The sequence below is a fragment of the Rhinatrema bivittatum genome, chromosome 5 (assembly GCF_901001135.1).
Source record: "Rhinatrema bivittatum chromosome 5, aRhiBiv1.1, whole genome shotgun sequence".
Classification (NCBI taxonomy): Eukaryota; Metazoa; Chordata; class Amphibia; order Gymnophiona; family Rhinatrematidae; genus Rhinatrema; species Rhinatrema bivittatum.
This window is the reverse complement of record NC_042619.1, coordinates 314,105,105-314,122,786: the sequence shown is the minus strand read 5'-3', so window position 1 is coordinate 314,122,786 and position 17,682 is coordinate 314,105,105. Positions and strand designations below refer to the sequence as shown.

The 17,682-nt window shown below is 48.3% G+C and overlaps 1 protein-coding gene across 2 annotated transcripts in view; it reads left to right on the top strand.

The window, feature by feature from the left end:
* Positions 1-17,682, top strand: part of PRPS2 (phosphoribosyl pyrophosphate synthetase 2) — a 204,294-nt gene that overhangs the window by 162,264 nt on the left and 24,348 nt on the right. For both annotated transcript variants that reach the window (XM_029604340.1, XM_029604341.1), the window contains one exon: positions 7,176-7,349. In XM_029604340.1, coding sequence (XP_029460200.1) covers positions 7,176-7,349 — 174 coding nt within the window. The remainder of the gene's footprint in view (positions 1-7,175; positions 7,350-17,682) is intronic.

The window sequence follows — 17,682 nt, the reverse complement described above, 5'->3', positions numbered from 1 at the left end:
GAAGAAAGGAAATTATCAGATAAGTAGTAATTTTTCCTTTATTTAGTGAAATCTTACAGATTTTGTGTTTTGATGTAGATTTAAAATTTGGTGGAAGCAACTTAAGAAAGAAAACATTTTTAAAAATGCTACTTCATTAGAGGTTTATATATAGACACGATGGGCACTACTTTCAAGAGATTCAAGACAGAAAAAACATTGGTGAAATCCTGTTGATTATCTGTGATGCTATAATTGGTGAACAATCGAGCCCACTCATAGTTTATATTTGGTAATAAAATCCAGTGCAGAACTTTGAAAAAGTGTAATATAATTTTTATTAACTAATTGATTCTATAATGATGTATTTTGATTGCATAGTTCTACCTGTAGTGAAGTGCAGTTCAGTCAACAAAAGAATATGTAATGTAATGTTCTGTGATTCAAGTCTGTATTTCTTTTTACGAGATGCTATATTTGACCACAAGAGGTCCGTCTTGATTCATGCAGCCTTAGCTCTGGAAAGCAATTCAATCCTCAGATTCAAAAAGAAAAAAAGTTGTTAGCACAAGTTTGAAACTTGCTTCCTGTTTCTTTATCACAAGCCCTGCTGCAGCTGTGTTATGCATCTGCTCCATTGGCATGCTTAAGGAAAGCTTCACACATACAGCACTAAAAATCTGGTTCAAATGAACATTATGACATTATTAAAACCTTCACTGGTTTCACCACTTTCTTTTGGTGAATTAAAAAAAAAAAAACAAAGTATATACCAATTTGTCTGTTTTCAGTATTTATAAATCTTATATTCTGCAATATCCAGTTATAATTATTGGAGCGGATTACATTTACATTCATAATATACTTACAGCCATGCACAATAAAATCATATTAAACACCACAATAAAACACAAAAATCCTATAAAATATTCCACTTCACTCATAAGCCTGACGGAAGAGCATTGACTTAATTGCTTACCTAATTTTGGACAGTTGGCCTCATCAGCTCATTTGGGATAGAATACCACAACATGGGGCTAGCAATAGAAAAAGCAAGATTTTGTGTTTCCTCTAGCTTGTATTCTTTAGGAGATGGAAACAGCAGTAATTTTTGAGTCTGAAAACGTAAGTGACGGGTTGCTATATAAGATGTAATAGTTGAAAAATAATAGGGATGTGCATTCGTTTTAACCAAATTTGTAAAATGCAGTGAATAAGGGTCAATTTGTTTTATTCAGGGGCACCCCAAAATGAATTAAGGGGCCCCTGAATTTCATCATATTCATTTAATTCCATTAAAACTTCCAGTTGGGCCTATGCTGGGCCCTTGACAGAGCCCCCCGAAAATAATTTTCCCCTCTTACCTGATCCGTCGTGTATCTGTATCCGCGGCCAGGCTGGGTCCCAACACCTGGGCCTCAACCTGATCTATGCCCAGCCCTATGCTGGGACCAGATCTGGAAGCCAAGTCCCAACACCTGGCCCTTGGCCTAGGCTGGAGTCTCAGGCCCAGAGGTCGGCATCCAGCTTTGGCTCCAGCATCTAGCCAAGGCATCGGGACCAGGCCTCCAATCCTCAGCCTTGCATAGAGGCTAGGACGCAGCGACCTACTGCGGCCTCACCAGCAGATCCCCACCGGACCGGGTGAGTGAGAGCTGGGGGGAGATTCTGGACCTGGCATTTTTCCAAATAGGAGGGATGGGTGATGGGGTCGGGAAACCTTGGGACACCCCATTTCCTTAGGGGTTTTTTTTTCCATTTTTGGGGAGGAGGGTTTATATTTAATTTGTTGTTTTTAAATGAAAGAAGTGACTCAAACATTAAACAAATTGAAATTCAAACTGAGGCCACATTCACTTAACAATATAATTTTGCAGGTTGAACCACAGTCAGTTTTGACCTTACTCCTTGAAATGATGCCTGTAATTTCTCTACCGTACTCAAAATAATTTTGCCATATTTTCACACATGCTTCAAGCATATAAAGATGCTTCATATGCATTTTTATATGCTTTGATTCATGTTCCCTCAAATTTACTAGGATTTACCCAAGCTCTTGCATATTTCTTAGTTTCCCGTTCCCTCCATCAGAAGGTCTAACCATGGAACCTGCTAAATATGGTCCACACTTATATTGTCCCAGAAAGGCTCTGGGTTCAATACTAAATCTGTGTGACCCTCTTGATGCGTGGACCCCTTAATCAACTGAATTGTTCCACATGCAAACTCTCTAGTACAGGTGTGTCGTGACATACCAGTGTATCTCCAGACACCGGCAGGTGTGTCGCATCTCCCAGTGTCCCACTGCCCCATTGTACTTTCCTTCTCCCTTTTTCCAGCCCCCGTGGGCCAACTGGAAGCCTCCTTTCTTCCTACCCCCACTGCCTAATGGGAAGCCGCCTTCATTCTGCCTACCCCCGCGCAGGCCAGTTGGAAGCCTCCTCCCTTCTACCTGCCAGTGGGAGTAGGAAGAATGGAGGAAGTCTTTGATTGGCTGGTGAGGTAGGCATCGCATAGCCTGGGGGTGGGGTGGGAGGAATGGCAGTGTCGAACCCAGACGAAGCAAGGCTGCCACGGGAGTCCATCCCCGCAGCGGTGAAGAGGAAAACCCAACCCCGACCAAGCAAGGACACCATTGGAGTTCATCCCCATGGCGGCGAAGAGGAAACCTGACCCCGACAAAGCAAGGCCACCATGGGAACCCATCCCTGTGGCAGCGAAGAGGAAACCCGAACCCGACCGAGGCCATCACGGGAGCCCATCCCTGTGGCAGCGAAAAAAGAAGGCCACCGGAGTAAAGCTGTGGCGGAACTGGAGCCCATCCCTACAGTGAAGGAGGAAGAAGTTTTTGGTGAGAGTTTGTGGGTGTGAATGAGTGCCTGGGTGAGAACTTGTGTGTCTATGTGAATGAGTGCCTGGGTGAGAGCTTGTGTTTGTGGGTGTGAATGGGTGGCTGCCTAAGTGAGAGCTTGTATCTGGATGCCTGGGTGAGAGATGGTGGTGTGGGTGTGAATGAGTGCCTGGGTGAGAGATGTGTCTGTGTGTGAATGAGTGCCTGGATGAGAGCTTGTGTGTTTATGTGGGTGTGAATGGGTGCCTGGGTGACAGCTTGTGTCTGAGGGTGTGAATGGGTGCCTGGGTGAAAGCTTGTGTCTGTGGGTGTGAATCGGTGCCTGGGTGAGAGGTGGTGTGGGTGTGTGTGGGTGTGAATGGGTGCCTGGGTGAGAGCTTGTGTCTGAGGGTGTGAATGGGTGCCTGGGTGACAGCTTGTGTCTGAGGGTGTGAATCTGTGCCTGGGTGAGAGGTGGTGTGTGTGTGTGTGGGTGTGAATGGGTGCCTGGGTGAGAGCTTGTGTCTGAGGGTGTGAATGGGTGCCTGGGTGAGAGCTTGTGTCTGAGGGTGTGAATGGGTGCCTGGGTGAGAGCTTGTGTGTGTGGGTGTGAATGGGTGAGAGCTTGTGTATGAGGGTGTGAATGGGTGAGAGCTTATGTATGAGGGTGTGAATGGGTGCTTGGGTGAGAACTTGTGGTGTGAATGGATGCCTGGGTGAGAGCTTGTGTTTGTGGGAGTGAATGGGTGCCTGGGTGAGAGCTTGTGTCTATGGGTGTGAATGGATGCCTGGGTGAGAACTTGGTGTGTGGGTGTGAATGGGTGCTTGGGTGAGAACTTGTGGTGTGAATGGATGCCTGGGTGAGAGCTTGTGTTTGTGGGAGTGAATGGGTGCCTGGGTGAGAGCTTGTGTCTATGGGTGTGAATGGATGCTTGGGTGAGAACTTGTGGGTGTGAATGGGTGCCTACGTGAGTGCTTGTGTCTGTGGGTGTGAATAGATGCCTGGGTGAGAGCTTGTGTCTCTGAGGGTGTGAATGGGTGCCTGGGTGAGAGCTTGTGTCTCTGAGGGTGTGAATGGGTGCCTGGGTGAGAGCTTGTGTTTGTGGGAGTGAATGGGTGCCTGGGTGAGAGCTTGTGTCTGTGGGTGTGAATGGGTGCCTGGGTGAGAGCTTGTGTGTGTGAGTGTGAATGGGTGAGAGCTTGAGTCTTTGGGTGTGAATGAATGCCTGGGTGAGAGATGGTGTGTGTGGGTGTGAATGAGTGCCTGGGTGAGAGATGGTGTGTGGGTGTGAATAGGTGCTTGGGTGAGAGCTTGTGGGTGTGAATTAGTGCCTGGGTGAGAGCTTGTGTTTGTGGGTGTGAATGGGTGCCTGGGTGAGAACTTGTCTTTGTGGGTGTGAATGGGTGAGAGCTTGTGTGTGAGGATGTGTATGGGTGCCAGGGTGAGAGTTGGTGTGAATGGGTGCTTGGGTGAGAGCTTGTGTGTGTGGGTGTGAATGGAAGCTTGGGTGAGAGCTTGTGTGTGTGGGTGTAAATGAGTACCTGGGTGAGAGCTTGTCTGTGGGTGAGAGATGATATGTGGGGGGGGTGAATGGGTGAGAGCTTGTGGGTGTGGGTGCCTGGGTGAGAGCTTGTGGGTGTGAATGAGTGCCTGGGTGAGAGCTTGTGTTTGTGGGTGTGAATGGGTGCCTGGGTGAGAACTTGTCTTTGTGGGTTTGAATGGGTGAGAGCTTGAGTCTGTGTGTGTGAATGAGTGTCTGGGTGAGAGATGGGGTGTGAATGAGTGAGTGCCTGGGTGAGAGATGGTGTGTGTGGGTGTGAATGGATGCCTGGGTGAGAACTTGTGTTTGTGGGTGTGAATGGGTGAGAGCTTGTGTGTGAGGATGTGTATGGGTGCCAGGGTGAGAGTTGGTGTGAATGGGTGCTTGGGTGAGAGCTTGTGTGTGTGGGTGTGAATGGAAGCCTGGGTGAGAGCTTGTGTGTGTGTGGGTGTAAATGAGTACCTGGGTGAGAGCTTGTCTGTGGGTGAGAGATATGTGGGGGGGTGAATGGGTGAGAGCTTGTAGGTGTGGGTGCCTGGGTGAGAGCTTGTGGGTGTGAATGGGTGAGAGCTTGTGTCTGTGGGTATGAATGGGTGAGAGCTTGTTTCTGTGGATGTGACTGGATGCATGGGTGAGAGATTGTGTGTATGGGTGCCAGAGTGAGAGCTGGTGTGAGATCTTGTGGGTGTGAATGAGAGCTTGTGTGTGCCTGGGTGAGAGCTGGTGTTCATGGGTGCGAGAGCATTTGTGTGTGATTGAAAGCTTGTGTATATAAGAGAGCATGAGTGTGATTGAGAGAGAGACTGGTCAGGAAGATGAGAGAGACCGAGACTAGTCGTGGGGTCTAATTGGGGGGGGGGGGGGGGGTGTGAGTGACTGGTTGTGGGCGCTAAGGAAGAGGACTCTGAGGACAGAGCTTCAGCAGCCCTTGCTGCTTCTGGTGAGTGCTATTGGCCTGGAAGGGAAAGGAGTAGGAGAGTTGCTGGAGAAGGTAAGTAAAGGTGGCTTTTTAAATTTATTTTTCTTGATTGACTGCCATTTTAATTATTGGATATCATGCAATGTCTGCTGTTTTGAAATATTTTATTGATATTTGGACACGTTTTAATAATTTTTGTGAGTTTTTAATTGTTGGATATTATTCTGTTCAGCAGCTGTTTTGTAACACTTTTATTTTAGTTTTACAATTATTTCTGTGTGGGGCTCTATAGCAGTTTGGCTTATTCTGTTTTCCCAATAAGAAATGTATTAGTGTTTAGGGCCTGGTTTTATAGTTGTATTTCTTAGATAGGGTTGTTACTGTTTGAGTATGTTCCATAATACATGTGTAACTTTGTGCGGGTTAGTTTGTGTGCATTATTGCAAATCCTGAGAGGTGCTGTATTTCTCTTTCCGTGGCTTTTTTGGTTTTCCATTCCAGTTTCTGTCTCCATATTTATAATTTGTGGTTTTTCTGTACTTCTTGAAGGTCAGTTCTGGGTGTGTGACCGAGGTGAGGTATTTTACTCGCTTGTAGGCATTTGTATCAATCTTATTTGTTGTGTTTTCTCAATAGTTTATGCATTAGTGGTAAATTACTATCTTTTCATAAGGAAGGCTATTGTGCCTGGTAGTAAAGGGAGTTTGTTTTGCTTTCACTGAGATGTGATCAGAACCAGAATATCTTTTTTGTATGGTGAGTTGTACGGGTAATGCCCTAGATCTGCTCTGCACTCATTGCTGGGGGTTGAGGGGATTCCTGTGGATGCAGAGTGTATGTTTACATTTAGCTCCGTGATGGTCACATGTTCACTGTGTCACACATGTGAGAACCATCTGTCAGGTGTCCTGGCCGAAAAAAGGTTGAGAAGCACTGCTCTAGTATATAAGGTTTCATTATTAATACCAAATCAACTGTCCTGAGATGCACAATTTTGAAAGTCAACTATTTTTTTGTAATGTTAAGCAAACTTTATAGTTGAAAATGCAGTTGAAAGCACTTAACAGGTTTACCATTTGATTGCCAAAATCCAAACCAGCAGTAGTTTCTTTCTTCGAGCAAAACATTTGTTGTGCCTCAGCCTCTTCTCCACCTATAATCCTAGGTTGTGGGCTCAAATATTTCAGAATTATTTTCTTTACTGTTTTGTAAACCCATGTGTTATGTTATATATATATAACCACTTTCTCTATTCTATTCTGCATTGTGAATAGAATACAGAAAGGGGTTATGCACACGGAGACATCGACCCAGTCGTTTGTTATAATATTGTGAACTCCCCTGCTTTGAACAGCGAAACATGTTGGGAGACATTTGGTGCTTTGGGATGTGATGGTTTTAAATGTATGGATGAGTGTGAATGGTTATTTAAAAAAAAAAAAAAACGTATTGGGTGGGTGTTACCTTGTACATGATTATTGTATTCTATATAATTTTTGTAATCTTTGTAATATATTTTGTAAGAATAAACTATTGATTTTTGATTAAATATAAATGATTATATCACTTTTTGCATTTTGATCTATGACATGTGTGATATATATTGTTAAACTGCCCTTGTATTGTGAAAGTATATGCTATGGGGGTGAGGCATTAGATGGTTGCCTTAATTGTCTCTCCCCCTTCCCCTAAGGGATGGCATCCTGCATCTGAGTACCTTTCTAGAAAAAAAAACCACACTGGTCCCAGCAAGGATTTTTTTTTCTGTTCTTAGAAATCTCTCCCCTATCAGGGCTAGAGTAACCAATTTTCAAGACACAGTGGGACATTTTTTGAAGAGTTTTGAATGCAGTTTGGTTTGTAGAATATAGATATAACTGCCTTCTCATCTTTCTCTTAAATTTAGGGTTACATCAATTGCTGATAGGCTGAATGTTGAGTTTGCTCTCATACACAAGGAGAGAAAGAAGGCCAATGAGGTGGACAGGATGGTCTTAGTTGGCGATGTGAAGGACCGTGTAGCCATCCTTGTGGATGACATGGCTGACACATGTGGAACAATATGCCATGCTGCAGATAAGTAAGTGCTGCTTTCCATGGGGGTAGTGAAAAGAAGGTGTTTGAAGCTTAATGGATTAGTTAGTGGTTTACCTATCAAAGATCAGGCGATTAGCACAGTGGGTTTAAAAGAGATTTGGACAAGTTCCTAGAGAAACAGTTCATACCATGTTATTAGCCAGGTAAACTAAAGAAGCCTATTGCTATCTACCTTATAAATGGCCTGTGACCGACGGCCCGCAAATGCGCAGTAGAGACCAGCTCTACCGCGCATATGCGGGCGAGCACGTCGCTCTGAGGCAGCTTCAGAAAGAAAAAAAAATGGCGGCGTCCAGTGGCAGCAGCGGCGGTACCGGCAGCGGGCGGCGACGGCGGTAGCGAGCGACGGCGGTAGCGAGCGACGGCGGTAGCGAGCGGCGGCGGCGGTAGCGGGCGGTAGCGAGGGAGGGAGAAGAGAGAGAGAGGGAGGGGACGGACTGAGTGGGAGGGAGGGACGGAGAGAGAGAGTGGGAGGGAGTGACTGAGTGGGAGGGAGTGAATGAGTGGGAGGGAGTGACTGAGTGGGAGGGAGTGACTGAGTGGGAGGGAGTGACTGAGTGAGAGGGAGGGATTGAGTGAGGGGGAGGGACTGAGTGAGAGGGAGGGAGTGGGACTGAGTGAGAGGGAGAGGGGGGACTGGAGGGAGGGAGTGGGACTGGGAGAGAGAGGGAGGGAGTGGGACTGAGGGAGAGTGAGTGGGACTGAGTGAGTGAGAGGGAGGGGGGAGGGAGTGACTGAGTGGGAGGGAGGGATTGAGTGAGGGGGAGGGACTGAGGGAGGGAGTGGGACTGAGGGAGAGGACGGAGGGAGTGGGGACTGAGTGAGTGAGAGGGAGGGAGAGAGGGGGGAGGGAGTGAGTGAGACTGAGTGGGAGGGAGGGACTGAGTGATAGGAGAGGGAGGGTGGGGAGGAGTGGGTGAGGGAGGGGGTGGTGAAGAGTGAGGGGAGAGAGAAAGAGGGGGAGGTGAGAGACAGAGGGATGTAGCCCGTTTTAACGGGCTTAACGGCTTGTTCCTTATATATGCTAAGTGCTGCCTGAAGGAGAAGGCATACAACAGCAAATACAAATTGTATATGAAACACGAGTAACATGAATTAGATATGTTTTATTGCCTGGATAGGCCACTGACCAGACAGGAAGAAAGCACTAATGTGGAATATTTGACTTAAATACTTTCTTCATGAAATACAAATATTAAAATAAATGAGCAGTTCCTGTAATCAAACCTAATTTTCCTAGCGTGTAGACAGATGGACTCAGGACCAGTGGGTTTATGCTCCCCTGCCAGCACTTGGAGATGGAGCAAGCTGACATCACAGTATATATATATAACCCTGCAGTGACCCCAGCCTGCCAGAATTATGTCTCCAGCAGATGGTGAACGTGCATCTCCCTATGGGGATTGTTTCAGATTTTGGAAGGAGAATTTAAAGTAGATTAAGGAAAGCCCCATTCTCCTGCAATGATAGCAGATGGTCCGTCTCCCAGTTGAGAATTTTTGAGGTGATTTCCATGGTCTCTCAGATGTGTGCCTTGGTCCGGTAGCTGGGTTTCCCGGCTTGGACTTAGCTGATTCTACAGCTTAAAGGCAGCGGGTGCAGGAGGCTGAGCGTGGTGGTGATGGCACATGCCCTCTGCCCCCAGAGCCCGTCTCTGTACTCAGCTGGTAAGACTGAGCTTGGCTAAGTTTAAAAAAAAAAAAATAAAGGCAGAGACAGTGTAGAGGGGTGTGCAGGAGTTCCTCCGGTCTCTGTCCTTGGCGTGTCGTTCCGACGTTCGTTCCCGCTCCAGTGGGGGTTAGGGGAACTGGGCAGCCTGGATGGTTGAGCAGTCCCAGTGGGCCAGGCTCTGCAGTTAGGCCTTTTGCCTGCGTGCCGCGTGGTAGGCCAAGGCAGCATCTATGCATGCTTTACTGCCCTCAACAGGACGTCTGTGTACATAGTGAGTCAGCTCTGCACACACTTTTTGCGTGCACAAATTTTTAACCGTTGATCGTGTGCCCAGGGTTTGGCGCACAGTTTGTGCATTTGCCTTTTGTGGCACTTCCTATTGGGGCGCCTAATTTTTGTGCGCTTGAAATTTTTTCAGCATGAGCCAGCTGGATGTACATTCTCAGTCTCCTGTACACTGATAGCGCCGGTGAGCAAAAAACCTTTCTCTGTGTTGCTTGTCATATTTGGGCATCTCATCCTGACCGTCTTCTAACATGTCAGCGCTGTTTAGAGGCTCAGGGAGAGTTGTCTTTCTCTGATTTTGCTGAGCCTGGATCCTCCCAGCCTGATGATGGTCTGGAAGTATACCGGGTCTTGGAACTTCGTTTGCTGGTTCCTCCACAGGAGATGGCAGTTCAGTGGGTCCCATTCCAGTTCCTTCTGGGTTTGGCCTGGATCCAGCTGCCTTTTCTTGGGTGGAGTTTTTTCAAGGTTTGCAATCCTTTCTTCAGGCGCAGTCCTCAGCTTTGCCCACTCATCTCAGGTCAGACCTTCAGCCGATGGCCCCTCCCTCTTCCAGTCCTATGTTTAAGCAACAGGAACCCGGATGGCACTGATGATGAGGCAGATCCTGATTCCCTGGAAGATGGGGAAATTCCTCTGGGACTGGAACCATATCTGACCATGTTGCGGTTCTTTCATAGAGATGAACTGCCGGCACTGATTTCCTAGAACTTTAAGATGCTGGGTGTTCCTGGTGCAGAATCCATGACTGAACTGAAGAAGAATCCCATTTTGGATTCTTTGTGTAAAGCCTCTTGTTTTTCCCCTGTTATGGATGCCATTCAGGAATTGATTGATCTTGAATAGGGTGCCCCAGAGGCAACTTTCAAAGGAGGTTGAATATTGGAAGGCCTATACTCCCTGGATCCAGCGGTGAGGGAGCATTTGTGTTTTCCCAAAGTGGATGTGCTGGTCTGTGCCATTTCTAAGACGACTATCCCTGTGGATGGGGAAGAACAGCCCTGAAGAATGTAAATGATAGGAGGATTGAGGATATGCTTAAGCAAGCCTTTGAGGCAGTGGTGATTACTTTACAGATAGCTTCTTGTTGTGCCCTAGTGGCACGATCTTGTTTGCTTCTCTCTCAGGAAGTTGATGATTCTGGAGTGAATTCCAGAGCTGTTATGGAACCCGCTGCCGCCTTTTTAGCTGGTGTGGGCCACGATTTTGTCCGTACCTTGGTCAGAGGAGTGGCTTTGGTGGTAGTGGCCAGGTGTCAACTATGGTTGCGAAATTGGTCAGCTGACGCAGCCTCCAAAGCTAATTTTACAAAAATGCCTTTTAAAGGCTTGCTTTTGTTTGGGAGAGAGTTGGAGAAATTGGCCAGTAAGTGGGGTGAATTTCCAGTCCCTCGGTTGCCGGAGCATCAGAAGCAGATGAGCTCCCCTCTGGTATGAGGGGTCGTCACTGGGGTTCCAAGCACTTTCGTCCCTCAGAGGGTAGGTCTCAGTGACCTAATCATTTTTTAGTTAAAAATATGGTCTGCCCTAAACTGCGCTTTCAGTTTCAAATCCAAAATTACTCCTACGTCTCTTCCTTCTCTTGTCTTCATCTTCAATAATCATATTTATCATAAACCTTTAAGTGGAACACATCTTCTTATCTACAGTAATATAATTTTCTGTTTAAGATTAATCTATTCTCACAGGACAAGCAGGATGGTTGTCCTCACAAATGGGTGACATCGAGGATGGAGCCCACCACGGAAAACTTCTGTCAAAGTTTAAACAGAACTTTGACTGGCCCCTACTGGGCATGCCCAGCAAGGCACTGACCCTGCAGCCAGCAGGGGTCTCCCTTCAGTCTTCTTTTTTCCGCGCAGCAGTTGCCACGCGGTGAAAAGAGCTCTCTAACCACGTTCCTGACAGGAATTTGGAAATTAATTTCCTAAGAAAATTTGCCCCTCAGGGGTCTCCCTTCGACAAATTTTTAGTCATCTTACGGAACCCGGTAAGTTTTTTGCCTTTTTCCATCGACTACCGTCGATTTTGGCCCTTGAGGCCTGTTGGCACTTACCGATCCCCAGCCTCAATTTTGGCCTCAGGCCATGGCAACGGGGTTCCGCCGTTGTCCGGATTGTACCCGGACTATGTCCATCACAGACCCCCACAGGGTTTGTGTAATGTGTTTGGGTAGTGAGCATGATGTCCTGACTTGCACCAAATGTGCCTTAATGACACCCAAGGGTCGCAAAGCCAGGATGGAGAAGATGGGGCTCCTCTTCCATGCACCCACCCCAACGCCATCGATAGCATCGACGTCATCGGAACCGGCACCGTCGAAGTTGTACCATCATCGTCAACCCTCCGGTGACCGTCCGCCATCGATCGCTTCTCGGCCGTCGACTCCCGTCCCTTCCCCGGATGGGCGAGGGGATCGGAAGGAAAAGCACCGCCATCGACGGCACAAGTCTCGGCCTGTCGAGGATCCACAGCCATCGACCTCTGCTCAAGCCGAGCCACCGACAAAGAAGCCGCGAACAGACCGGACACCCTCCACGTCTCGTTCGCCGGCATCGAGGAAACCCTCACCCTCCCGGGGTGCGGGGGCCGTGATCCCACCGGTTACGGTGGTTCCTCCGGCCCTGCCTCAGCCTCCCTCTCCCGTCGAGCCGGGTATGGTTACCCCTGGTCTCCGGGCAGAACTGGACCGGCTGGTCCAGGAGGCCATCGAGAAAGCGATGAAGAATTTGCAACCTCCATCGGCACCGTCTCCGGCACCGGTACCAGTGCCGCCCCCGACACCGACACCGGCACCGGCTTTGCCACCGAGGAGGGAACCGACCACCGAGCCGTTGATACAAGCGCTAGCACCGCTACTGAGCCGCATGGAGGCGCTCATGACGGCCCTTCCATCAGTGATTCCAGTACCATCGACAACACCACCGTCTCCGACTGGATTTTCATCGGCAGGAGAAACACCGTTCCGGATTCCCCCTTCCGGGGTGGTTCCATCGGTGCCTTCTGGTATATCTCCACCGATATATCCTTCGGTTCCATCCATTCCACGCCAGGCACCGATTCCATCGGCAGCACCGAAGCCATCGATGCCATTTCTGGTTCCACCTACGGCACCGATTCCACCTCGGTTTCCATCGATGCCTTCAGATCCTCAGCCAGGTCCATCAGGGCTACAAGCCCCACTTGATCCCTACGATACCTGGGGTGATGATGATGATACATCTTCTGACAGATTTGCCTTCGCCACCATCTCCTACAGAGAGTAGAAAAAGATCTCCTCCTGAGGATCTATCTTTCATTAATTTTGTGAAAGAGATGTCAGAAGTTGTACCCTTTCAACTACAATCTGAAGCTGATGACAGACACCAGATGATGGAACTCCTTCAATTTCTGGATGCTCCAAAAATCATCGCTTCCATCCCTATACACCAGGTGTTTTTGGATCTGCTCAAGAAAAACTGGGAATCTCCTTCATCAGTGTCCCCAGTTAACAAAAAAGCTGACTCCACCTACCTTGTCCAGTCAGCACCAGGTTTCCAAAAACCTCAACTGGATCATCGCTCTGTTGTGGTTGAGTCCGCGCAGAAGAAGGCCAAGCGTCTTAAGCCACACTCTTCTACCCCACCTACCAGGGACAACAAGTTCCTAGATAGTGTTGGACGGAAAGTCTATCATGGAGCTATGTTGATTTCACGCATAGCTTCATATCAACTTTACATGACTCAGTACAACAGAGCCATCCTTAAGCAGATGCAAGACTATGCTGACACGTTGCCAGACCAATATCAACCGCAGCTTCAAGCCCTTCTTCACAAGGGATTTGAGGCAGGGAAGCACGAGATTAGGACTGCCTACGACATATTCGATGCTTCCACAAAAGTTTCAGCCACAGCCATCTCAGCCAGACGTTGGGCTTGGTTAAAATCATCCAACCTTCGCCCAGAGGTTCAGGATCGTCTTGCTGATTTACCCTGCTTAGGCGATAATTTGTTTGGAGAGCAAATTCAGCAGATTGTGGCGGAGTTAAAAGACCACCATGAGACGTTGAAACAACTCTCATCTGTCCCACCTGAGCTGACCTCCAAGCAACCGCAAAAGAAAGACTCTAAGAAGTCATTCTTTCGACCACGCCGTTATTACCCTCCATCGGCCAGGCCTCGTCCAGCTCGATCCTCTACTAGGCCTCAGCCGCGTCAGCCTAGGAAACAAAGGCCTACTGTAGCCCCTCCTCCTGGGCCTGCGGCTGGCCTTTGACTCCCCTGTAGGGAACACATGCCAAACCCCTCTTCCGGACATCCCTGTGGGAGGTCGACTGTACCATTTTCTACAACCTTGGTTGCAGATCACCTCAGATCAGTGGGTGCTAACAATTATCGCACAGGGTTACCACCTCAACTTCATAACTCTTCCGGCAGACTCCCCGCCTCTTCAAGCGTGGAGTCTATCCACCCATTTGGCTCAATTACAACAGGAAGTATCCCTTCTTCTGCAATCAAATGCTATAGAACCCGTTCCTCCCTCTCAACGAGGCAAGGGATTCTATTCCAGATACTTCCTAATACCAAAGAAATCAGGGGGACTACGTCCCATTTTGGACCTTCGAGCCCTCAACAAATACCTTCAAAAAGAGAAGTTCAAAATGGTAACCCTAGGCGCGCTGCTTCCCTCTGCTACAAAGAGGGGATTGGCTGTGCTCTCTCGACCTCAAGGACGCTTATACCCACATTGCGATCACACAATCCCATCGCAAATATCTGCGGTTTCTAGTAGGCCACGACCATTATCAATACCGTGTCCTACCTTTCGGTCTGGCTTCTGCCCCACGAGTCTTTACCAAATGTCTCGTAGTGGTAGCAGCATTCCTAAGGAAGGAAGGTGTCCACGTCTACCCCTACCTGGACGATTGGCTAATCAGGGCCTCCACCCAACAGACAGCTCAATCCTCCCTAAAATTGACAATTCAAACACTCCTTTCCTTAGGGTTTCTTGTCAATTACGAGAAATCTTGCTTAGTCCCGTCTCAAACCTTATCCTTCATTGGGGCAGACTTGGACACCTTACAGGCAAAGGCTTACCTTCCTCTTCAGAGGGTCCACACCCTAATGTCCCTGGCTCGCCAGCTCCAGTCTCAGAACACTGCACGGCTCGCCAGTTCCTCATTCTCCTAGGGCACATGGCATCCTCGGTTCAAGTCACTCCCATGACCCGACTAGCCATGAGAGTAACACAATGGACTCTACGACACCAATGGATTCAAGCTTTTCAGCCTCTGTCCTCCATAGTCACAGTCACACAAGCGCTGCGCCTATCCTTAACCTGGTGGACGACTCAGGTCAACCTCCTTCAGGGCTTACCCTTTCTTCCACCGGATCCGCAAGTAATCCTAACCACCGACGCTTCTCACATCGGTTGGGGAGCCCATGTGGACGACTTTCAAACCCAAGGGTTATGGTCCAAAGAGGAAGCCGAACACCAGATCAATTTCCTGGAACTTCGAGCAATCCGCTATGCGCTCCGCACTTTCAAAGATCATCTCTTTCATCAGATAATCTTAATCCAGACGGACAACCAAGTGGCCATGTGGTACATAAACAAGCAGGGAGGCACAGGCTCCTTCCTTCTGTGTCAGGAAGCTGCGCAGATCTGGGCGGAAGCCCTCTCCCACTCCATGTACCTCAGGGCCACTTACCTGCCGGGAGTAGACAATGTATTGGCAGACCAGCTGAGCCGTGTCTTCCAACCACACGAGTGGTCACTCGATCCTCTGGTAGCGACCTCTCTGTTTCTCAAGTGGGGTTCTCCCCGCATAGACCTCTTTGCGTCCCCTCAGAACCACAAAGTGGACGATTACTGCTCTCTCATTCGGAGCCAGCACTCTCGGCCGAGGGATGCATTCTCCCTCAAGTGGACAACCGGTCTGCTCTATGCATTCCCTCCACTCCCTCTTGTGTCAAAGACTCTCGTGAAGCTACGCCAGGACGGAGGAACCATGATCCTGATAGCACCTTACTGGCCACGCCAAGTATGGTTTCCAATACTCCAGGATCTCTCCATCCGCAGGCACATTCCTCTGGGAAAGGACCCGCATCTGCTCACTCAAAACGACGGATGCCTCCTCCATCCCAACCTCCAAGTCTTGTCCCTGACGGCATGGATGTTGAAAGGTTAGTCCTTCAGCCTTTCAACCTTTCAGATTCCGTTTCTCGGGTCCTGATAGCTTCACGAAAGCCTTCCACAAGAAAGTCTTACTCATACAAATGGAAAAGGTACACATCATGGTGCACTTCTCAGTCCCTTGATCCCCTTTCCTGTCCAATCTCCAAATTCTTGGACTATTTATGGCATCTCTCTGAATCAGGTCTTAAAACCTCTTCCATTAGGATGCATGTCAGTGCGGTAGCCGCCTTCCATAAAGGTGTACAGGGTGTCCCTATTTCAGTACAACCCCTAGTAACACGTTTTCTTAAAGGCTTGCTCCATCTGAAGCCACCCTTACGGCCTCCGGCCCCATCCTGGGACCTTAATCTGGTTCTTGGTCGTCTAATGAAACCTCCTTTCGAACCTCTGCACTCCTGTGAGTTAAAGTATCTCACATGGAAAGTGTTATTCCTTTTGGCTATCACTTCAGCTCGCAGGGTTAGTGAATTACAGGCCCTAGTTACCTATCCGCCTTACACTAAGCTCCTGCAGGACTGGGCGGTACTCCGCACTCACCCTAAATTTTTACCTAAGGTAGTTTCTGAGTTTCATATTAATCAATCCATCATACTACCTATCTTTTTTCCAGGCCCCACTCCAACTCTGGAGAACAGACCCTGCATACCCTAGACTGTAAACGGGCTCTAGCCTTTTACCTAGACCGTACAGTTTCTCACAGGAAGAGCACTCAATTATTCGTCTCTTTCCATCCTAACAAGTTAGGACAACCTGTGGGTAAGCAGGCTCTTTCCTCCTGGTTGGCGGACTGCATTGCTTTCTGCTATGAGCAAGCGGGCATCCCTTTTCAAGACCGTGTCAAAGCACACTCTGTGAGGGCCATGGCTACGTCAGTGGCACACCTTCGATCGGTGCCGCTTCCTGACATCTGCAAGGCTGCAACCTGGAGTTCTCTCCATACCTTTGCAGCCCACTATTGTTTGGACAAAGCTGGAAGACAGGACTCCATCTTCGGCCAATCTGTCTTGCGTAACCTTTTTCCAACGTGATGTACCAACACCCTTCCACCTTCCCGGTAGGGTGCGGATGCCCTTTACCAAATTCCACCCCAGTTGTAGTGCCTGTTTGCACGTCGTTGGGTGCATTTGGTGCAAGTCAGGACATCCTCAGCTCGGTACTCACCCATTTGTGAGGACAACCATCCTGCTTGTCCTGTGAGAAAGCAATGTTGCTTACCTGATGTAACAGGTGTTCTCACAGGACAGCAGGATGTTAGTCCTCACGAAACCCGCCCGCCACCCCGCGGTGTTGGGTTTGTTTTGTTTTTACTTTCTAGGCACTGCCTGTAGCTTTGAACATCAGACTGAAGGGAGACCCCTGCTGGCTGCAGGGTCAGTGCCTTGCTGGGCATGCCCAGTAGGGGCCAGTCAAAGTTCTGTTTAAACTTTGACAGAAGTTTTCCGTGGTGGGCTCCATCCTCGATGTCACCCATTTGTGAGGACTAACATCCTGCTGTCCTGTGAGAACACCTGTTACATCAGGTAAGCAACATTTGCTTTCTCTCCCATCCATTCTTTCACTGTATTTATTTATTTAATACTTTTTTTTATACCAGTATAAGTAGCAACATCATACCAGTTTACATTATAATGAAAAGTGGAGAAAATTACAAATAACAGGAAGCGGGGGATGGGAAGAGAGGAAACCAAGCGAATTAAGAAAAAACAAGAAGGAAAGCTGCAGAGATAATGCATATAAATTGTACAGAGGAACAAGGCAAAGATGGGACAGTTAATAATGACAATGTAACAATGTAAACAATTAGAGATATGGAGTAACAGAGTAACTGGGACTACAATGCTAACTATCTTGGACAAATGGGTTTTAAGGGAATGAAGAGGCGGGCAGGAGTCTATTGCGGATAAGCTTGTTTGAAAAGCCATGTTTTTAAATTAGCTTTGAATCTGGTAGCGCAGGGCTCAAGTCGGAGGGTTGTAGGTAGTGTTTTCCAGAGCGTGGGTCCGGCTATTGACAGGGCGCGCTCCCTAGTAGAAGTAAGGTGCACCTTTTTTAGGGAGGGTATAAGTAGGGGGCCCTCCGTTGGTGGTTCTAGTAGGGCGGTTGCATCGGGTGAATTCGAAAGGTTCATCTAGCCAGTCGGAGTTGTGGGTGTATATATGGCTTTGTGTATAATATTGAGGGTTT